The sequence below is a fragment of the Schistocerca serialis genome, chromosome 5 (genome assembly GCF_023864345.2).
Source record: "Schistocerca serialis cubense isolate TAMUIC-IGC-003099 chromosome 5, iqSchSeri2.2, whole genome shotgun sequence".
NCBI classification, from domain to species: domain Eukaryota; kingdom Metazoa; phylum Arthropoda; class Insecta; order Orthoptera; family Acrididae; genus Schistocerca; species Schistocerca serialis.
The window spans coordinates 2,137,832-2,161,689 of NC_064642.1; the positions used below are offsets into that span (position 1 = coordinate 2,137,832).

Consider the following 23,858-nt stretch of genomic DNA (forward strand, 5'->3'; position numbering starts at 1 on the left):
TTCCTGAGCTGGGGACTGATAAGCACCACCAGCCCTCTGTTACCGTAAGCTCTGGTCATACTTCAGCAGCCACTGTGCGGCACAGTGGTGGAATGTTGCGTGTTTCGGAGAATGGGCGTCTCGGCTTCACTGCCTGGACCGCGATGAAGGTACTCACCTCTATAAAAAAAAAAAATAGCCTCAACCTCAAGGTGTGCTACATGCTGAGGAGGTGAATGGCTGTTGAGGTAAAACAATCTTTAGAGGGCACCTGCCGCCCCCCAGTTGTATGAGGCTTGCTCAGGCATGCAGGGTTCTGCCTGGGTCAACAGTTGTTTCCCTAGCATCTCATGGGATCCCCTGTGGAACTGCCTCATGAAACTACTACTTCTGATGGGACAGGTGTACCATCACGCAGCACCTACACCAGCTCCTCAAAGAGAGTTTGGTTGGTCAGTCCAGTCCAGAAAAGCAGCCTCAGAATCATAGTAACAGGCAATGAAGCGAAATGGATGAAGCTTTGAGAGGATATTCCCTTTCTATATTCATAAGGCGTGGGAAGGTATTGCTGGGTCTCTGAAAAGTGTCAAACGACTTCATAATGGAACACTTTTGTTTGAAACAGCTAATTCTAACCATATATCTAAGCTTCTGGTATGTGAGGCCTTAGGTGACTGCCCAGTCGAGGCTGAGTTGCATAACACCCTTAACTTTAATAAGGGTGTGGTTACCTGCTCCGATATAATGGAGGTGGACACCGCAGCGTTGCGTGAAGAATGTGGGCATCACGGAGGTGCAGAATTATAAGAGGAGATTCAATGGCAACTTGGAAAAATTGGCAACATTAATTGTAATGTTTAGTACTCCATAATTACCGGAACATATCCTTGCAGGCTATATCCGCCATAAGGTTTGCCCGTTTCTTTCTAACCTCATGTGTTCCTATAAATATCAAAACTTTGGCCATACCACTATGGAATATAATGGGAAGGCTACTTGTTGCAATTGTGGAGGCTCGGCTCACGAGTCAGGGACTTCTTGTCCACTTCCTCCGAAATGTGTAAACTGCTCTGGGGATTACCCAGTGTGGAGCAGAAAGTGTGGGGTTTACAATGAAGAAAGTAAAGAGGCGCATACCCTATGTTGAAGCTAAAACGGCTTTCAAAGCCATGCAACCTCCGGTTTTTGCTACTTCTTTTGCATCAGCCCTTAAGACACCAATCACTAAGTGTTATGCCTCCTCACAAACTCAGACCACAGATTCAAGTATGAGAACATGCACTTGTCGATGTGCCCAAGGGGGAAATGCGCCACTTGCAACTGACATTGTTCGGAATTTGTCAGCAGTAGCACTCCCCAACATCAGAAGCCAACTAAGCCATCCCCGCAACCCAGGAAACCGCCTCCTCTTATCAGTAGAGAAAAACGTCCTTCGAAAAGTAGTTCAAAGTCTGAGAAAGTGGTAGTTAAACCGTCGAATTGATGAGCTCTCTCACTTTCTGATGGAGACTATGGTCTTGAGGGTATGGATTTCCAATCAGAGGTGCCAGAGAGCACGGAACCGGCCAACGTTCCCCCTGACCTCCCCAGTTAATCACCACCTCCGAGGGAGAAAAGAAAGAACAACCGTCGCTAATCAATGGCTTCCACAGGGATCTCTGTGTTGCAGTGGAATTTGAATAGATATCACTCACATTTGGAAGAATTGCAGCTGCTGGTCCAGGATAAACCTTTCTGCATCTGCTTACGAGAAACACATCTTAAAGCCACAGGCACCCCTGCATTGTGGGGCCACCACATATACAGGAAGGACAATTCTACTGGAGGCAGGGCTAAAGGTGGAGTGGCTATTTTCCTCGACGACAGATGCCACTCCTCTCCTGTCCCTCTTACCATGACCGTGCAAGCAATTGCTGTGAAAGTTCTCGCACCTTCTAATATCACCATGTGTTCTTTGTACCTGCCCCCCCAATGACGCTGTGGATGCCGACGCTCTGGCAGACCTCTTCCAGGCACTCCCACACCCATTCCTCCTGGTGGGGGGACTTTAATGCCCACAATGTGCTGGGGGGGCTCTGCTACTACTTGCTCCCAGGGTCGGATGATCGAACGACTCGTCCATTCTGAGAATATCTACTTTCAGAATGCAGGTCAGATCACAGGGTCTTTTTCAGCTATTGACGTTTGTTTTTGTTCCCCAGCTATTGCAGACTCAGTTCGGTGGGAAGTGGCTCCAGATTTACATTCTAGTGACCACTTCCCAATGTGGATCCGTCTGCCGACTAGGACAGTGGCCAACAGGATACCACGCAGGTGGATGATGCACAGGACAAATTGGTTACAGTACAGTTGACAGGCTATTTTTGAACAAAAGGATTGTGAACAGGAGGCAGTGGCCCATATCACTCATGAGATCCAGAGGCCTGCCACAGAGCCCATCCCCAGGTCTAGTAACCACCACAGACAACGGACTGTACTGTGATGAAATGACAACTGTTGATTGGCAATCAGGGCCGGATGGACAGCTCTGTGGAACTTCAAACACTGTCCAACTACAGACGACCTTCATGCCTTCAGGTCTGTGAGAGCACATGCAAGGCGAGTGATCAAAGAACAGAAGAGGGCTTCCTGGAGGGAATTTGTGACTTCCTTTAATCGGTCCACTTCCTCTGCACAAGTTTGGGAATCAATAAGACGGATTTCAGGCAAGGATAGTACACATCCCCTTACGGCCTAGTCAAATAATGGGGTCTTGGTGGACACATTAAAAGACATGGCTCAAGTTTTAGCTGAACCCTTCTTTACTGTTACTAAGTCATCCAGACAAGCTTCTTCAGGAATCCTGTCGGACTGCAGAGATGAGGAAGCTCCATGTGAGAACTAGAATCAGCTTTGTCTGCAGCCAGAGACACTGCTCCAGGACCTGATGAGATCCATTATGTCATGCTTCGTCATCTGTGCCCTGAAGTGAAATGTCAGCTCCTCTCTTGTTTCAATCAGATCTGGTTTGATGGACGGTACCCAAGGACTTGGAAGGAGGCAATATTAATTCCACTGTGGAAACTAGACAAGTACCGTAGCACCCCTAACAGTTATCGGAGTTTCGCCCTTACAGTTGTATAGGTAAGAGTCCTGAACGTGTGGTCAACTGCCACCTGATCTGGCTGCTCGAGTCTGAAGGTCACCTGAGCTGCTCCCAGTGTGGTTTCAGGTGCTACCGTTCCACTCTTGACAACTTAACTCTACTGGAGGCGGCGATACAGGAGTCCTCCTTACACCAGAACCATTTGGTTTGTGTATTTTTTGACCTCGAAAAAGCATATGACACTACTTGGAGGTACAACATCCTTTGCCAACTTCACGAATGGTAACTACGTGGACGCCTGCTGCTTCTGATCCAATCCTTTCTCGAGGACCGGCATTTTCGTTATTGCATTGGTGATGACATGTCTGATTGTTATGTTCAGGTGAATGGTGTGCCCCAGGGCAGTGTCCTCAGTGTCATAATGTTTACCATCACTATCAACGGCATTTGCTCCACAATCAGGAACCCTGTCAAATGCTCTTTGTTTGTGGACGACTTTGCAATCTTCTACTTTTCCTCTGATCTTACGGCGACGACTAGGAAGCTACAACTGCCCATTAAGAGGCTGAAAACCTGGGCCCAGACAACTGGTTTTCGGTTCTCACCTGAGAAGACTACGTGTGTCAATTTTAACTGTGCTCGTCAGAGTTTTAACCAACCAGTGAAATCTGAACAAACTTAGTTTTTACATATTTGATCAGCTCCTTTGTAAAAACATGAACAGTCTTTGTGTCATGTTGCAGTCAGTCACTGACAACATGAAAACTCATAGATCTCACCTTCTGATTTTGGGGAAGGTAGATGACAGATTAATGGCTTTTTGCTTGACTATTTTCCCACTGGAAACTTGCACTTCATCCTGAATGATAAATGAATATTTTTTTGGTAAAATCCATCAGGATAATAAGTTCACCACCTTGAGATGTAATAATGGCATGACAAACTCCAAATTTTTGTTTCTGCTTCTTCAGTAAGTTTGTCCACTGCTACTCGCTTCTTGTCTCAATCTGTATTGGTCTATTGCTTCTTCAGAGTTATTTACTGTGGATCATGCTGTATGAAATAACTACTAAACTTCTGGTCCAGAGCACTTTTCACAATGATGTAGCAGCATTATTTAAATTCCAGGGGGCAAACTGCCACGACGAGAAGCTATCCTTATTATTAAATGGTTACCTAAAATTTGTTGTGTTGTTAGAAGACCCAACACCGTGTTACTAGTGGAGGCCGAAATGCACGCGTTTTAGCTCACGCAGGCTGGCGTGAGGAGGGAAGAACTATACTGACGTGAGGTCTGGGACATGACAAGGAATTAGAATTCAGAAAGCGGACGTAATTAGTTTGATACTTAACTTTAATCCATTAATGATGAACGTCGCTCTTGACGGCACATGATTCACAATATTATTTGTTCAGAAGACATAACAACTGAATATGGCGCCTTGCTAGGTCGTAGCAAATGACGTAGCTGAAGGCTATGCTAAACTGTCGTCTCTGCAAATGAGTGTGTATGTAGACAGTGAACCATCGATAGCAAAGTCAGCTGTACAACTGGGGCGAGTGCTAGGGAGTCTCTCTAGACTAGACCTGCCATGTGGTGGCACTCGGTCTGCTATTCACTGATAGTGGCAACACGCGGGTCTGACATATACTAACAGACCGTGGCCGATTTAAAGGCTACCACCTAGGAAGTGTGGTGTCTGGCAGTGACACCACAAAATTATTAGACAAACATAAAAAATGGAAACTAGCCTTAATATTGGATTACTTAGAGAGAGAGAGAGAGAGAGAGAGAGAGAGAGAGAGAGAGAGAGAGAGAGAGAGAGAGGGAGGGACTTCTTGTTTTACATTCCCCAGACAGCATTACGCAATTGTAAAACATAATTAAAATGTCAGATTTTATTTCCAATGGAATATGGACATATTTTTACTGTACCTTCGTCTTGTCACTGTTTTTAGGGCCATATATGATTGCATTGCAAAACCAAATCAACTTTTTTAGGAGGTTTGGAATATGATCTTTCTAGTAAAATAGTATAAAAGAGTTTGCACTAAACACTTTTACAAAAAAGTTGGCTGAAAATACTAATTTGGCATTTAACGGCAAATTTGCCCTGAGTTTGTAAGCTATGAGAAAGCAGTAGGAGAATGTAATTTGATATTAAGAACCTGTGCTGGTTAGCTATTTTATGTGGGGTTTCACGTGTACCTCACAATTATTCCTGTTAGATATAAAAAGCTAAACTTAGCTTTCTTTTTTTTTTCCCCAAGTGGCTATTTTTCTGGCCGAGTTTTCTTCAAATTATCTCTATGGAAATTGCTCATGAAATATTTTTTTATTATCATACATAACAGAGTGCAAAAAGTTGTACAAAATGGCATAGTTTTGTTCCTTTCAAGAAAATTTTACCAGAGCTATTATTTGTCAAAGTTGCCAAAACTCAAGGCTGCACTTCATGATCAACCAAATGGCTATACCCCTGCAAGAATTAAATTGTAGAGAGTAAAACTACACAAATTTTCGTGGGGGGACATGTGTGAATGTTCACACATAGTTTCATCAAAATCTATGATGGTCATTTGAGAACATTTTCCAAAATTGTATGATTTGGTATGAAATGGTCCATATGGAAAGTATAGGTTTCCAATGGTAATGTTAAATGTAAATGACATATAAAGAAGAAACGTTAAGTTGCAGACAGGCACAATTAAAAGGCACTTGCATAGAGCTTTTGGCCACAGCCTTCATCAGTAAAGAGAGACAAACACCGTTCACACTCACGAATAAGGACACCTCACGCGCATATGACCGTCAACTCCAGCATCTCAAGCCAAAATGCAACTATCACATGGGATGCAGGCAGCAATCTGGAGGGGGCAGGGAAGGGGAAGGGATAGTAGTGTATAGGTGGGGAGAGAGACGAACGTTGTCTGGTGGGGTGTGCAGGGACTAGAATGCCAACAGGTGCAGCATCAGGAGGTTGCGGGACAGGGAGGTGGGGAAAAAAGCAGCAAGAAAGGAGAGGGATGGGGAAAGATGGGCGGATGCATTGGCAGAGGGCTGCAAATAAACAGGGTGGGAGATGAGAATGAGGAGGAGATGTAGGACACAGTATGTGGAAACTGTTGGGTGAAGGTTGTGCAGACAGTATGTTACCACGGTTGAGGCTGGGAAAGTTACAGGATCGCAGAATGTGCTGTAAGGATAATTCCCGTTTGCACAGTTCAGGAAAGCTTGTGGTGGGGGGAAGGGTCCAGATGGCACAGGTAGTGAAGCAGCCATTGAAATAAAGTGTGTTATGTTCAGCAGCATGTTGTGCCACAGGGTGATCTATTTTGCTCTTGGCCACAGATTTGTCGTGGCCGTTCATCCTCAGGGGCAGCTGATAGGTAGTCATACCAATAAAAAAAAACTGTACAGTGATTGCAGCAGAGCTGGTAAATGACATGGCTACTTTCCTCCTGATGGAGTAGGATAAACCTGTGACGACTGGAATAGGAAGAGGTGAGAGGAAGGGGGGGGGGGGGGGGGGGAATTGGACAGGTTTTGCCCAGCTGTCCCTTCCACAGGGATATGTTTCTTGTGGCTAATGGTTGGGATTGGTAGTGGCATAGGGATGGACTAAGATGTGGAGGTTGGGTGAGCGATGGAACACCACTTTAGGAGAGGTGGGAAGTATCTGGTTGGATGTCCCTCATTTCAGTGCATAATGACAGGTAATCAAAGCCATGGTGAAGGGTGTGGTCCAGTTGCTCCAGTTCAGGGTGGTACTGGGTGATAAAGGGGAAATTGCATGGGAGATCTGTTTGTAGACAGACCCTCAGCATATTGAGCAAGGGAGCTTTTCCATGCAGATAAAAGGCTGGCATAGGAGGGTGCCATGCAGGTGCCCATGGCTGTGCCACGGATTTGTTTATATACCTTCCGTTCAAATTAGAAATAGTTGTGGGTAAGGACAAAGGTAGTCAGTGAATGAGGAATGAAGTAGTGGGTTTCGAGTCCGAAGGACATCGGGAAAGGTAGTGTTCAATAGCGGTAAGACAATGGGAATGAGGAATGTTGGTGTATAGGGAGGTGGCGTCAACAGTGACGAGTAGGAATCCAGGAGATAAAGGGCACAGATGGTGGAGAGCCAGTGAAGGCAGTGGTTGGTGGGAGGCTAGATTATGAACGATTGGTTGAAGGTGTTCATCAATGAGGGCTGAAATTATTTCAGTGGAGGCACATGTAGGAGGTGGGTGTGCGGTGGGTCATATGGGCGAGGGGGGAAATGGATTCGAGGGAGATGTTCTGGGAAGGCCCCAAGGCTTTAAACAGGGATTGGAGTTTGTGTTGGACTTCTGGGACAAGATCACTCTGGCAGAGTTTATAGGTGGAGTAGTCAGATAATTGGTGGAGCCCTTCTGCCAGGTAGTCACTGTAGTTAATGATGACATTGTTAGAACCTTTGTTTGCAGGTCAGAACCTGTTTTGAGGTTGTGTATGTCTGTCTTCTATTCTGCTGAAAAGCTCGTGTTCTGAGGAAGGGACCTGGAGAAGGATGGTGAGTCTAAATTGAAGGTAAGGCATCCCTGCAAGGTGATAAACAGGTTATTAGGTGGGAGGGGGGAGGATCATGGTTGGGTGGTGGTATGAACTGGAAGAAACAGGGCTCAATGTTGGAATTAGTGGTTTTGGTTTGAGGGATTGGTGGCAAAAAAGTACTTCCATTGCAGGGATTGGGAGAAGGCGAGTAGGCCTTTGACGAGTCCAGCTTGGTTAAATTTTGTGAAGGGCTAAAGGTGAGGCCTTTGGATAGGACTGAAACTTGTATCTGTAATGCTCCTCCAAGTGCTGAGGGGCAAGGGATTGAATTTCAATTCTTACTGCTCTTGAAAACTACATTTTCCATCGTCCTTAAGACTCCAAACTCACTACCTCATTCCTTCTACCTCTTGCTAACTTCATCCTAACCCACAACTACTTCTCATCTTAAGGGAAGGTATAGAAACAAATTTGCAGCATAGCCATGGGCACCAACATGGCACCCTCCTATGCCAACCTTTTAATGAGCCATCTAGAGGAGACCTTCCTAGCCTCCCAAAACACCAAACCCCTAGTCTGGTTTAGGTTCATTAATGATATCTTCATGATCTGGACTCAGGGCCAAGACACCCTATCTTTGTTCCTTCACTACCTCGACACTCTCTCTCCATCCACTTTGTGGCCCTCCTCAACACAGTGTGCCAACTTCGTAGATGTTGACCTCATCCCTGATGGCTCCATCCGCACGTCTGTCCACATTAAACCACAGTTGCCACCCTTTTCACACCAACAAATCCCTTCCATACAGCCTGGCCACCTGGAGATGGCACATCTGCAGCAACAAAAACTCCATTGCTCAATATGCTGAGGGTCTCGCCAAGGTCTTCACAGACAGGCATTGTCCTCCAGACCTAGCCCACAAACAGGTCTCCCATGCCATTTCCCCTCACACCCCCAATCCTCCCACCACCCCCAAGAACCAGCCACAAAGGAGGGCCCCTTCATCACCCAGCACCACCCTGGACTGGAACAACTGAACCACATCCTTTGTCAGGGCTTTGATTATCTTTCATCATGCCCTGAAATTAAGGACACCCTACCAGTGATACTAAAGTGGTGTTCGGTCGCTTACCCAACCTCCACAACACCCTAGTCCAACCATATGCTACTATCGATCCCAACCACTAGCCACAATGATTGTATCTCTGTGGAGGACACAAGTGCAAAACCTGCCCAATCCACCCAACCAGCACTTCCTATTCCAGTCGTGTCACAGGTTTATCCTACCTCATCATGGACTGGCCCCCCCATGAAAGCATCCATGTCATTTAGCAGCTCTGCTGCAATCATTGCGCAGCTTTTTATATTGGTACGATCACCAACCAGCTGTCCAAAAGGATGAATGCCCCCTCCCCCCAAACTGTGGTCAAGAGCAAAGCAGACCATCCTGTGGCACAACATGCAGATAAGCATAAGACAATTTTTTTCAGTGACTGCTTCACTACCTGAGCCATCTGAACTGTGAAGATGGGAGTTATCCTTCCAGCACATTCTCCGCTTCCGTAATTATCGCGTCCCCAACCTGTGGTAACATACTGTCATCACACCTTCCACCCAACAGCTTCCACTCCCTCTGTCCTACATCTCCTCCCCCTGCTCATCCCCCATCCTGTTTGTTTGCGTACCTCTGTCAACGCATCCACCCATCTTTCCCCACCCCTCTCCTTTTTTGCTCCTTTTTTCCCCTACTTTCCTGTCCCACAAATTCCTGACACTACGCCTGCTGGAACTGTAGTCTCTGCACACTCCAGCAAACAGCATTTCTCTCTCTCCCCACCTGTACACTGCTATCCCTTCACCTTCTCCACCCCCTCCAGATAGCTGCTTCCATCCCACATGATAGTTGCATTCTGATCCGAGATGCTGGAGTTGGCGGTCTTTCCTATGTTGAGTTTCCATTGTTTGATAAATTACTTATATTTTTATTAACACGCATTGAAGTTCTTCCCAGTACAGAACTGGCAAGCACAGATGAGTAATGGGTGTAAAGGTAATTAGTGTATTTCTCTTCACTACATTTTACGAAACTGACTCTTACTTTGGCACTTGTTAAAGACAACTTATTTCTCTGTAAAGCTGACTGGTACAGGTAATTACGCTAAGTTGGTAATGTACTAGAACCTGCTCACAACCTTAATGTAATAACATTTCTCAATATAATAGCCATTTTAATAATCTTACGTGTGTGGCAAGCACTAGAGTAATTAAAGTTGTTTTAAATAAACAAAAAACTTGAAACAAATACTCATAATTTTACATTTTTGTTCCCTTGACATAAACATACATAAAGATAAATGTGGTGTCCACACACACACACACACACACACACACACACACACACACACACACACACGTCTTGTGTATCGTCGCTTTCAGTACCTGGTGATGCATTGATTAATTATTTAAACTATCAAATATTGACCTCTCAATATATTTGATTCTGTATGGTCTGTATTTTGTTTGGACCCTTATAATTGCTTGTACAGTCTTCCATATTTCTGAAAAGATTTCACATAACTCAGAGATTGCATTAATTGGTGCAAAAAGGATTTTTACTTATTGAATATGTTTTTCTTTTTTTTCTTTTTTTCTTTTTTTTTTTCACTATCATAATTTTCTTCTTGTTACAGTTTTATTCCTGGTCTTTACTTGTTGCCACACCTTTTTCGTCAGACACTCCCATCATCATCTACAGCTCCCTTACCATGAGGAGGAAGTTCCACTAACCACACAAGTTAAAATCTGCCTTCAGGAAATTAATCCTGTTATTGTATATCTTTTTTTTTTTAACCATCCAGCCCATCCATCTGAGAAAAATCAAACAGTTCATAAGTCTGGAAGCTTTTTTTCTTAGGTCTCTGATGACAGCATTAAGAAATGTCCAAAATGAGTAGTTGTCCTATGTCAGGTTGCCACTTACAATAGCATACAAAAATTTTCCATTTTCATTAAGTCAGCTGCATTCTGTAAAAATGGTCATTTACTCAACTCTGCAGTGTGCAGACTGCATAGTTCATCTGCATATGTTGCTACAAAATTTACTAAGACTGTTTCTAGTGTAACTTCCTTTTTCCTGATCTTTTCCTAATGTTTATCAAAAATTCTGCGTAAACATCTTTTCTTTCAAAATAATGGGCTAAAGTTGACTTCTTCTGAAGCTCAGGAAAATACTCGAAACACTTATCTCATTCTATTGCCTTCTTGGAGGTTGTTTGTTAAAAGAATATTGGTGGTTGTATCAATCCAGATACTAGTCTTATTGACTTTAGCAAGAGCTGCTCTTACTTCTCCCTCTTATACTCTTTGACAGAATAATGTTGATCCATTTAACAACTTTGCCCAGTTATTTTGCTCATTTTTAGTACCCTGATGGAAACAGTAGTTAATTTAAAACAGTGAACTTCTCACTTTCTCTGTATCTTTTTTGCCACTCAACATCTTTAAGTGTTTCAACGTAACTTCAGAAACAAAGGAATTGCCTGTAGGGGACAAAGCAACCATTAGGAATTTTGTGTGTGTGTGTGTGTGTGTGTGTGTGTGTGTGTGTGTGTGTGTGTGTGTGTGTGTTTGGATACTAATTGAGTAGCCAAATACAGAGCTAGGCTCATCAATGCCTGTACTTGTCACAGTTGTTGCAGCTACCCAATTCACAAACGGTTTTCCATTTGGTTTTAGCCACATTTGGAACTGATGAATACGTTCAGTAATGACAAAGGCTGATGTATATACTCAGAAATGACATAGGAATGTCATTATATAATAGCATGCGTTGCACCAGCTGGAATTTTCATGGTGATACAACAGAATAATGTCCATTGTCCCTGTCATAATCATAATTGCATTCTGAATGGCCATTTGGCAGTCTCCTAATTACAAATAAAATGTAGTTATGTTTTGTAACTCACTTCAGTCCCTTTCCTTGCAATACGGTTTGTACTCTTATGACTGTTTCCCTGTCTAACTTTTTCTTTGCATTCTTTTATCTATTCTAGCTCATCATTCCCAGCCTCTCTTTGTTATTTTGCTCTCTGTGTTTATTTTCATAAATTTAGTCCCTCTCCTTGTCTCTTTCCATCTCTGTTCTCTCTCTCTTCTTTTGGGGACCTGCTAGATTTAATTTTCTTTGATCATGTTATGAAACAGTTTTGGCCTGGACTTTATAAAGCAGTCTCTTTGTTAGAACAAAGCCTGCACTGATATTGATACCAACTATTACTGCTGGTTTAGTAGAACAGACCTTTCTTTAAAAACCTCTTCCTTTATTTCAGTCTGCTGATAAAAAATTTAGAATGTTGAGTCCTGTAAAAAATTACTTCATTAAATATGAAATGTAACTGTGTCTCAGATATATTATGCAGGGGATCTTGACATCATAGGTCTCTTGAGTACTACTCTGCAACTATCCTGCTACATACATTTTTACATGTAGTTAAATTAATCGAGTGCCTCAAAGAGTTTTCTGCCCTATCTTTTGCTCAGAGTTGAGAGAGATTTCTTTCCACAGAAAAATGATGGCCAGCAGCAGTGGTCTTGACCTTGACAGTAATGCAGCCCCAAAACACCACACTGTATACTGCAGTGTACTATCATGGGAGGGTGTGCAGCATAACAAATTACATGTAATCTCACAGTGTGTTATAAGGTGACCATTTCAGTACTTGGTAGTTGTTCTCTGAAAATTGGGGAAATTGGTGCCAGATTAGTTACTAGATACACACTTTTGACCCTTCAAACCTTTTTTTATGAAAGGGTAGAATTAGGACAGCTCTACTTGGCAGTTTTACTATTAAGACATGTATCAGTGTACCAAATATGACTAAAATCTGAAATGGTCACCTTATGCTCCCCCAAAATCTAAGGAGTTTACACAGAAAGAACCATTATGCCTTGTAGCAACTGCTGTTCATTCAAAATATGAACACTAGGAACATTTCTCTGGATAAAGCTAACAAGCAAAGATGCCAATACATAAGTTTTATCTTTATTTTTGCCTTTATGTAGCGTAATACATCACTTAATTTATTCTGCTTGCATCACACGCACTGAGAATTATGTTCTTCATTATTCTTATGTGGTAAATAAAACTTTTATGACTAATATAGATTCTGTAATACTTCTTTAACTCTTCCTCTTTGGTTTTATGCATTCCATGTCCCTACCCCTCCTCCTTGCACTTAATGATATTTTGTGTGTTGCAGAATATAAGTTATTGCTGTAAGTACATGCCTAACTTGACAGTTATACTGTGCATCTGTTATTGCTTCTGAAATTGGAAATGTCATTCACAGAAGGAGGAGATTGCTCGACAGTTTATGCTTCCGGAAAGAAAATCAAAAATAGCGACACTTCTGAAGCAAGATGGACAAGCCTACTGCATCTGCAGGTCCTCTGATTCTTCAAGATTCATGATGTAAGTTTTTCTCTATTTTTTTCTTTTTTCTGGTTCTGTATTTCTAGAAGTTATATCTGCACCTGGAATCTGTTATTGACATCTTCATCTTGCACTCACAACACTTAACCGTCATATATTTTACATGTGTAACATATTTTTGCTAACTATACGAGGTCTGTTCAAAAAATTCCAGAATTTCCTCCACAAAATTTTTTATCGCTTATCTATTACTTATTCTGCATGGTCTCCTTCGAATTACTCTCCTCCACAATTGATACATTGCTCCCACTGCCGTTTCCACTTCCGGAAGCAGTCTCGGTACGCCTTTTGTTGGATTGTGTTAAGTGCCATTTGCGAATTTTCTTTTGTCTCGTCCATCATTGCAAATCTTCGTACATTCATCGGAGTAACACGTTTGCGTTACCATGATATAAGAGCCGTGAATTGTCTCGCCACATTTCAGGCTGTTTCCTTCTCACATTGTCTTTCAGGTGTCGCAACACGTCCTGATAGTACCATCGATTAACAGTTTGTCCCTGTGGCACAAATCCATGATGAACTAATCCTTCAGATTTAAAGAAAACTACCAGCATGGCTTTGACATTTGACCTGCCCTGACAAGCTGTTTTTATTGTTCTTGGAGAACCTTTCCCGGCCCATTGTGAAGACTGAAGCTTGAACCATGGTCTCAACATCATAACCATAGCCCCATGTCTCATCTCCAGTTATGAATCTCTTAAGGAACATCTCGTTCTTATTTGTGCAATCTAAAAGCTCTTCACAGATTTTGTGGCGAAGATCTTTCTGGTCTTGACCCATGAGCTGTGGGACAAACTTGGTGACAACATGATGCTTTCCAAGATGCTATCTCAGGATTTCATGACATGATCTAACTGAAATATTACTCTCTTCTGCAATCTCTCGGGCAGTCTTTCTTTGATTGTGATGTACAGTTTAGTTGACATTCCTGACATGAGTGTTGTTGGGAGACATCAAAGGGTGTCCTGAATGAGGGTCATCTTTAACTTTAGTGTAGCCATTTTTAAACCATGTGAACCATTTGTAACACCAAGTATGGCTTAAGCACTCATCACCGTAGGCTTCCTCCATTATGTGGTGTGTCTCTGTAAAGCTTTTCTTGAGTTCCGTGCAAAATTTAACACAGACACATTGCTCCTCTATAATTCTGCCATCTCGAAATTCACTAACTGTGCGAAGCAACATTCTCTTCGATACACCACTGAACAATAACTAACAGACATACAACAATGTAACACATTAAACACAGATGTTTGCAGGGATGCCAACCACATCTTTCTCCAGCACACATTGGTGTGAAATTACAAATGTTCTAGAATTTTTTGAACAGACCTCGTATCACAAAAACACAGTTAAAAAATCTGTTCTGTGATATAACACATTAAGTGATTGCCTTGAAATTAGGGCAGTGGACAAGGTGAGACCCACATTTTGAATTAGAAACTGATGACTAGTGTTTACATGCATTTCAGCTGTGTATTTCGTGCCCTTGTGTGCTGTTTCACAAAATAATTATTCAGTGACCAGTGTCAAAATAAAATGTCACCTAGTTTCTTATTACAAATATTACATGCTCCTTTGATGAGGGACCTCATTAGTTTGCTACCCTATTCAGTTCAAGGGTGTTGGTTGACAAAGGCAGCAACAATTGAGGAATGTTCAGTTTTTCCAATAGTGACTGAGTAAGGCTAATGTATCAAAGTACTGTGAAGACTGTGATATGGCACAACTTACTGGATAGTTGTGAAGGCATAATTCACTGAGTGGAGTAAAAAATGTCATGTTGAAATTTCAGTTTTCTAAGGAAGAACCGAAGTCGAAGCCTTGGAGATGTGGTCAATCTTGATTCTACTGCACTAGTTTCTAGTGAACTATTTCAGTAAATTTTCATTCAGTGTTGTAACATCGTTGAGTGTTCCAGTGGCCGCGTGAATTTTTGGTTTTAGCTAGTAATTTTGTGAAGTTTTGTTGGTATTGGTATTAGTTGCGGTTTAGTAGTATTAATACAAGTAGTTGCTTTCTTAGTAGAGAGAGAATTTCGAGGCCGCTATTGTTAGGTTAGGTCTATAAATAGTTCTTCTGCCGTAGTTGAACTTACGTAACATAGACATATAGTTTTTTTTCAGTAACTACAAAATTTTACGACGAGTGAGAAGTGTGGGCTCTGTCATAGGTTTGTGAGTAGTGAGTTATGGTGTGGGATAAGTATTTTCATTGGGAGGAATGCAGTGGGGAAGCGAGTGGGCATTCTAGCAAGACCCTCTCCTGGGAATGCAGAATCTGTAGTAGAAGTAAGTTGATAGAGGAGCAGGAGCATAAGATATGTGCCCTTCGGGTGCAGTTACAACATGCAAAGGAGGAACTAAATAGGTTGAGGAGGGTGAAGGGTGCTGGGGAATGGGAACTGGCAGTTAGCAAGAAGGAAACTTGGAGGAGGTGGTATTCAGACAGTTATACTTTGCGTATATGCAATAGATTTGACCAACTGTCAGAGTTGAGTGGAGAGGAGCCTCTTGAAGCTGTAGGTGTAGGGAACATGCAGAAGTCCTCAGCATTAGGAGGCCTAGGTCAGTTGCAAAGTAACAGGAAGGAGGAGGTTCTGCTGCTTGGTGTAGTTCGCACGGTAGAGGTGTGGGCCAGCAGTTGCAGGAAGTGTTGGGGAGTGAGTACCAGGTCACCAGCATTGTGAAGCCTAGTGCAGGGTTGGCTCAGGTGTCTGACAGCATACAGGAGTTATGTAGGAATTTTACGAAGGAAGATCAGGTAGTGGTGCCAGTTGAGTCTATCAGTAGAGCGGGTTTCACTGGGCATGGCCTGAACTTCAGTAGGTATGGGAAGGGGAGGTTGGCAAAGCTTATAGGTGACAGTGTAGTGGGTGGTGGTGGTGGTGGTGGAATCACTCGTGGAAAAATTCCTGTAGTAGTTGGTGTTAGAGCTGCACCTCTTTTAGATTGAAGTCAGCTGATAGGTATACCTGCTTAAAGGAAGTCCCTCTAACTAAGGGCTCACCTTCAGAGGATGTAATGTTTCCAAGTAGAAAAGGAATTAGTTTCTTTCATCAAATGTAATAGGTATTAGAAATAAAGTTAGTGAACTGCTTATAGGTGTTGACTCTGAAATTATTAGTATATTGAACCAACCACTTAAATAATTTGACAATTCAGAGGCTTCCTTTACCAGGATACAGATTGGCTGGCTGTTTTCAAGGAGTTTCTTGTGGGGTGGGGGAGTTGCTATGTACGTAAAAAACAGTATTCCATTTGAGTCCATTGACGTATCACGGCACTGCACTGAATAGATATTTGAATGTTGTGCAGGGGCAGCTGAATTTAGTGAAACCAAACTTCTAATTGTTGTTGTTTATAGGTCCCCTAACTCTGTCTTCAGAGCATTTATGCTCAAGCTTGAGAGGGTTGGTTCTTGATTCACTTTATAGGAACCACCAGAAATTGGTTATATGTGGTGACTTCAGTATAAATTTTGTATATGATGGTGCAAGAAAAAGGATGGTGGTAGATCTCCTAAATTCATATGATCTGATGCAAACTGTATTTTTTCCAACTAGGGTGCAGGGGGAAAGTATCACAGCAATAGTCAATATTTTTATTCATTCTTAATTACTAGATGGGCGTTCTATTAGTCAAAGGATGAATGGCCTTTCAGACCATGATGCACAGATTTTAACACTAAAATGCTTTTGTACTCAAACAAATGTCACCTATAATTACAAACTGTGTAGGAAAGTTAATCCAATTGCAATAGAGTGTTTTTAACCGTCTTCAATCAACAAGAGTGGCAGGATATTTATAGTGCTGATAACATAGATCACAAATATAATGCTTTCCTTAAAACATTTCTCATGCTCGTTGAGAGTTGCTTTCCATTAGAATGATCTAAATGGGGTGCTAGCAGTAAAAGGCAGCCCGGGTGGCTGACTAGCAGGATAAGGATATCGTGTAGAACAAAGCAGGAATTATATCAAAAGTTTAGTAGTCACAATCAAGCTACAGTAGCCCATTACAAACAGTACTGTAAGGTGCTTAAAAATGTTATTAGAATGGCAAAGAGTATGTGGTATGCAAATAGAATAGCTAATTCACAGGATAAAATTAAAACCAGTTATAAAGGAAGTGTCTGGTCAGAAGCACAAGGTCAATGATATGAATTTGGTTGGCAGTAAAAATATTTCTGTTACTGATAAATCAGATATATGTACAGTATTTAACAATCATTTTCTGAGCATTGCTGGTGAATGAAATAAAAGTTTAGTTCCTACAGGAAATCATATAACTCTCTTGGCAAATGCCTTTCCGAGATTGATGTCTGAAATACTCTTCTGTGAAACAGACAAGGGGAAGATTGAGTCAACAATTAAATCACTGAGACTAAGGACTCTCACGGATATGATGGAGTGCCTAGCAGAATATTAAAGTACTGTGCTGCATATGTTAGCCCTGTATTTAGCCATATTTGTAATTTTTCCTTTAGGAATGGTCAGTTTCCTGAACAATTAAAGTACTCAGTAGTGAAGCCACTTTATAAAAAGGGAGAAAGGGATAATGTAGACAATTTTAGACCTATTTCTATGCCATCAGTGTTTGCTAAAGTTATTGAAAAGGCTGTGTATGTAAGGATAACTGATCATTTTATATCACACGATTTGCTATCAAATGTACAGTTCGGCTTTAGAAGTTGTTTAACAGTTGAAAATGCTATATTGTCTTTTCTCTGTGAGGTACTGGATGGATTAAACAAAAGGTTTCAAGTGCTAGGCATATTTTTTGATTTGACTAACGCATTTGATTGTGTTGATCACAAAATATTGCTCCAGAAGTTGAACCTTTACAGAATATGGGGAGTAGCTCACAATTGGTTCACCTCTTACTTTAAGAAGAGACAGCAAGAGGTCATTATTCGCTGTGTTGAGAACGGTTGTGATGTGGGGTCTAAATAGGGTGGGGGATGCTGCAGGGATCATTGTTGGGCCCACTCCTGTTCTTTGTATAAATGATATGCCCTCTAGTATTACAGGTAACTCTGAAATATTTCTGTGTGCTGATGACACTAGCTTGGTAGTAAAGGATGATGTGTTCACATTGGCTTGGTTTCAAATAGTACAGTTCATGACATAAGTTCATAGCTTGTAGAAAATAAATCAACGCTAAATCACAGTAAGAGCCAGTTTTTACAGTTTCTAATACACAATTCAACAAAACGTGCCGTTTTAATTTCACAGAATGGGCATATGATTAGTGAAAATGAACAGTTCAAATTTCTGGGTGTTCAGATGGATAGTAAGCTGTCGTGGAAAGCCCACGTTCAGGATATTCTTCAAATACTTAATGCTACCATTTTTGCTGTTTGAACAATATCTGAAGTGAGTGATCGTTCGACACGAAAATTAGTCTACTTTGCTTATTTTCATTCGCAACTGTTGGATGGTATTATATTTTGGGGTAACTCCTCCCATTTGAAAATTATATTTTTGGCTCAGAAATGGGCAGTTCAGGCAATAAGTTCTGTAAGTTCACGAACCTCTTGTTGACCCCTGTTCACGAGTCTGGGTATTTTGACATTGGCCTCTCAATATATATATTCCTTATTGTCATTTCTTATTAACAATATTAGCTTATTCCCAAAAATAAGCAGCTTTCACTCAGTTAATACTTGGCAGAAATCAAACCTGCATTTGGATAGGACTTCCTTAACTATTGTGCAGAAAGGTGTGCAGTATACTGCTGGATCCATTTTCAGTTAGCTACCACTAGAATTCAAAAATCTTAGCAGTAATCCACATGCTTTCAAATCGAAACTGAAGAGTTTCCTCATGGGTCACTCCTTCTATTCTGTCAAGGAGTTTCTTGAAAAATTAAGCTGATCCTTGTTGTATTGTTGATTGCCTTTACTTAAACTTAAGGCTTGACTTTTTTTGGGTTCATAAATATCTTATTTTTATCTGTTATTACTTTTACGTTGTAATTTCATGTACTGATATGTTCCATGACCTTGGAGATGTGCTCCTCAATTTGGTCCTATGGAAATAAAAAAATAAAATAGTAATAGAAGAAACAAAATCAGGAGAAAAGTTAGACTTATAAAAATTAGCTTAAAGATTTGGGGTACTATAAAGTATGAAATGAAATGCAGTGATAGATAAAAAGAACAGAACAGAAGGTTAGAAGATACAAGTACTGCTCTTATTCTTAGGCAGGTGCAATTACAACCCAAAGAAGTGTGGGACCAGTAATTTGCATTTGTGAAGCTTCATTGCCATAGTGCCGAACAGTGGTGGCCAAAACACTTAAATTTTGGTATGACTTTATTGAAGAACTCTGCATTTTTATTTCACAATCTCAGTTTCTATAATTCTACAGTCTCGGTCATTACACAATATTTATGCAATAGGTACAAATTTTTCACTCTTAAGGAGACATTCATGATAGTGACTGATATAACTGGCTGTTTTGACAGACGTCAGATTGTCTTGGTCATTTCCCATTGTTTTCTTGGCACGGCCAGCAGAGTTAACTGTATCCAGCTTGTGACAGTGTGTTCGGTGCATCTACAGAACTCATAAACAAAATGTGTCAACCCAGGAAGTGCACAACCATCTCCACATGATGAATTTGATCTGTAGGCTTCCATTACAAACAACTGTACAGGCATCAGAGGTTGGAAGTCCCACAGGAGAGGGGAATCAGTCATGCTTTTGACTGGTATCTTGCATAAATGTCAGTTGCCTCTCATCACTGCTACAATAATTTGAAGATTGCGCACAGCTGGCTATTATCTTGTAACGTATTGCCCAGCCCTACAGTCAGCATTTCAATGGTGGGTTATCTTTCAAGATAATACACAAGCACACTGCGATCATTGTTTAAACACCTTCTCCTGACAAGCAGGAATTGACCAAATGGAAAAGACTACAGTATCTACTGATGTGAATGCTATTGAGCGTGGTTGGGGTCAGTTGGAAATGGCAGTATGTTATGTCAAAGAAACACTCCTCACTCAGTGGATGACCTCGGAAGAATCACCATTGTGGAACAACAATGTCTGTCTCCATGTAGACAGCACTCCAAAACAGACGCCAGCACAATCCATTGCACAGGTTGGGGGAACACACTTTCAAGTGTTATCCCAGCAGGTTAAGTTTCATAAGCCTTATTTTATCATTCCTTGCTTCCCTTTAATGTAAGCTCTCATGTGCTTGCTGATATGCAGGTGCTGCAAAACTTCAAGTGGTTTAGTTACTGTTTGTGCTGGAGACTGCTGGTACACGCACACAGGTTTGGGCCAGCGCGCATGCGCCCACACACACACACTACTGGCTATTAAAATTGCTACACCAAGCGGAAATGCAGATGATAAACAGGTATTCGTTGGACAAATATATTGTACTAGAACTGACATGTGATTACATTTTCACGCAATTTGGGTGCATAGATCCTGAGAAATCAGTACCCAGAACAACCACCTCTGGCCGTAATAACGGCCTTGACACGCCTGGGCATTGAGTCAGACAGAGCTTGGATGGAGTGTACAGGTACAGCTGCCCATGCAGCTTCAACATGATACCACAGCTCATCAAGAGTAGTGACTGGCGTATTGTAACGAGCCAGTTGCTCAGCCACCATTGACCAGACGTTTCCAATTGGTGAGAGATCTGGAGTATATGCTGGCCAGGGCAGCAGTTGAACATTTTCTGTATCCAGAAAAGTCCATACAGGACCTGCAACATGCAGTCGTGCGTTATCCTGCTGAAATGTAGGGTATCGCAGGGACCGAATGAAGGGTAGAGCCACAGGACGTAACACATCTGAAATGTAACGTCCACTGTTCAAAGTGCCGTCAATGCGAGCAAGAGGTGACAGAGACATGTAACCAATGGCACCCCATACCATCACGCCGGGTGATATGCCAGTATGGCATTGACGAATATATGCTTCCAATGTGCGTTCACCGCGATATCACCAAACACGGATGTGAACATCATGATGCTGTAAACAGAACTTGGATTCATCCGCAAAAATGACCTTTTCCCGTTCGTGCACCCAGGTTCGTCGTTGAGTACACCATCGCAGACACTCCTGTCTGTGATGCAGCGTCAAGGGTAACCACTGCCATGGTCTCCGTGCTGATAGTCCATGATTTCGCAAACGTCGTCGAACTGTTCATGCAGATGGTTGTTGTCTTGCAAACGTCCCCATCTGTTGACTCAGGGATCAAGACTTGGCTGCACGATCCATTACAGCCACGTGGATAAGATGCCCGTCATCTCGACTGCTAGTTATATGAGGCCATTGGGATCCAGCACGGCGTTCCGTATTAACCCACCGATTCCATATTCTGCTAACAGTCATTGGATCTCGACCAACGCGAGCAGCAATGTCGCAGTACGATAAACCGCAATCGCGATAGGCTACAATCCGACCTTTATCAAAGTCAGAAACATGATGGTACGCATTTCTCCTCCTTACGTGAGGCATTACAACAACGTTTCACCAGGCAACGCCGGTCAGCTGCTGTTTGTGTATGAGAAATCGGTTGGAAACTTTCCTCGTGTCAGCACGTTATAGGTGTCACCACCGGCGCCAACCTTGTGTGAATGCTCTGAAAAGCTAATCATTTGCGTATCACAGCATCTTCTTCCTGTCGGTTAAATTTCACATCTGTAGCACGTCATCTTTGTGATGTAGCAGTTTTAATGGCCAGTAGTGTATAACTGAGAGGAAGATAGTTGAAGGTTAAATATAATCAGGAGAGAGAGGCATGAAAGGAGAGACCGAAATTGATGGGGTTACGAAAAAGTAAACATAAGAGGAAGAGAATATACCTAAGGAGATCTTAGGACTCTACTCTCTATGTGCTGGTGGCAGGCATAAAACGTCATCCTAAATTGTACTGAATGCTTTCTCAGAAAATTGTTTTCAACAATTTGTTCATGAGCCCACTCGAAGCGTAAATGGTTGTGAAAGCATACTTGACCTCTTAGCAAAATGTAATCCTGGACAAAGAGTATCATGATGAATACAGGCCCATATCACTAATGCCGATTTGCAGTAGGGTTTTGGAACATATACTGTATTTGAACATTATGAAGTACCTCAAAGAAAACGATTTATTGACACATAGACAGCACATATTCAGAAAATATCGTTCTTGCGAAACACAACTAGCTCTTTATACTCATGAAGTAATGAGTGCTATCGACGGGATGTTGAATTGCTTCCACGTTTTTAGATTTACAGAAAGCTTCTGACACCATTCCTCACAAGCGTTTTATAACCATTTTCTAACCAATTTTTGCATGCCTCTGGAATATCGGCTCAGTTGTGTGACTGGATTCACGATTTCTTGTCAGAAAGGTTACAGTTCATTGTAATACACATAAAGTCATCGAGTAAAACTGAAGTAATATCTGGTCTTCCCCGAGGAATGTTATAGGCCCTCTATTGTTCCTCATCTATATTAACGACATATGAGAGAAGTTGAGTAGCCGTCTTGTGTTGTTTGCAGATGATGTTGTCATTTACCATCTTGTAAAGTTATCAGATGACCAAAACAAATTGCAAAATGATTTAAATAAGATATCTGTATGGTGCCAAAAGTGGCAATTGACCCTGAATAAAGAAAAGTGTGAGTAGTAAAAGAAATCCACTAAATTTCCATTACACGATAAGTCACACAAATCAGAAGGCTGTAAATTCGACTAAATACTTAGGGATTACAATTACAAATAACCTAAATTGGAACAATTAGATAGATAATGTTGTGGGTAGAGCAAACCAAAGACTGTGATTCATTGGCAGAACACTTAGAAGATGCAACAGGTCTACTATGGAGACTGCTTATACCACAATTGTTCGCCCTATTCTGGAGTACTGCTGTGCGGTGTGGGATCCGCATCAGGTGGGACTGCTGGATGACATTGAAAAAGTACAGAGAAGGGCAGCTCGTTTTGTATTGATTGGCGACTCCATGGAGTGCTGTGTGCACAATGACCATATATGTTAAATTAAAAGGAAGGTCAGCGTTGGCCATAATATTGATGTTTTATTGGTAGCAGAATCGATTTTCGATCACATCTTCAGTGCTGGAAGTTAAAAAATTTTACATAGCGATCAGTGAGTAAAAACAAAAACCACAAATACACCTGAGTGTAGACTAACTGTTGGAAAGAACATACCTGTACAAATTAAACTCAGACACTGGTATCAAGTTATCAATAACCAAAACTGAGAAGCGATCACAAAAACTGAAGCCGCCGTTTGCATTCACCTATACAGCTGACCTCGGTGTGACAGGGTTCTTTATTTGCCAAGAGATTACCACAAAATACCAACGTGCACTTGCAAATTATTAATTGAATGTTTCAATTTTAAAAATTGTCATTAAAAAATGCATAGCAAAAAAATGCAAGGGGAATGCACATCTTGCCAACACACACTGGATTGTTATTTTCAAACAACTTAAAAAACATGTCAGAATAAAAATCAACAGGTGAAGTTATATGGTGTCAGATTACAGGACTAGAAAAGAAGAAAAACATACAGATAACATGACATCAAATATAACAGAATTTGTTATAACACAGTGACGTTTTGTATTATCTTGAAATAGGGGAGATAGTGCCACAGACATGATACATGAATTGAAGTGGCAGTCAGTAAAACAAAGGCGTTTTTTGTTGCGACGGGACCTTCTCATGAAATTTCAATCACCAGTTTTCTCCTCCAATTGCAAAAACGTTCTGTTGGCACCCACCCACCTACATA

General features: G+C 41.7%; 1 protein-coding gene across 2 annotated transcripts in view; it reads left to right on the top strand.

Moving 5' to 3' along the window:
- Positions 1-23,858, top strand: part of LOC126480893 (CXXC-type zinc finger protein 1-like) — an 83,930-nt gene that overhangs the window by 23,902 nt on the left and 36,170 nt on the right. For both annotated transcript variants that reach the window (XM_050104288.1, XM_050104289.1), the window contains exon 2: positions 12,938-13,059. In XM_050104288.1, coding sequence (XP_049960245.1) covers positions 12,938-13,059 — 122 coding nt within the window. The remainder of the gene's footprint in view (positions 1-12,937; positions 13,060-23,858) is intronic.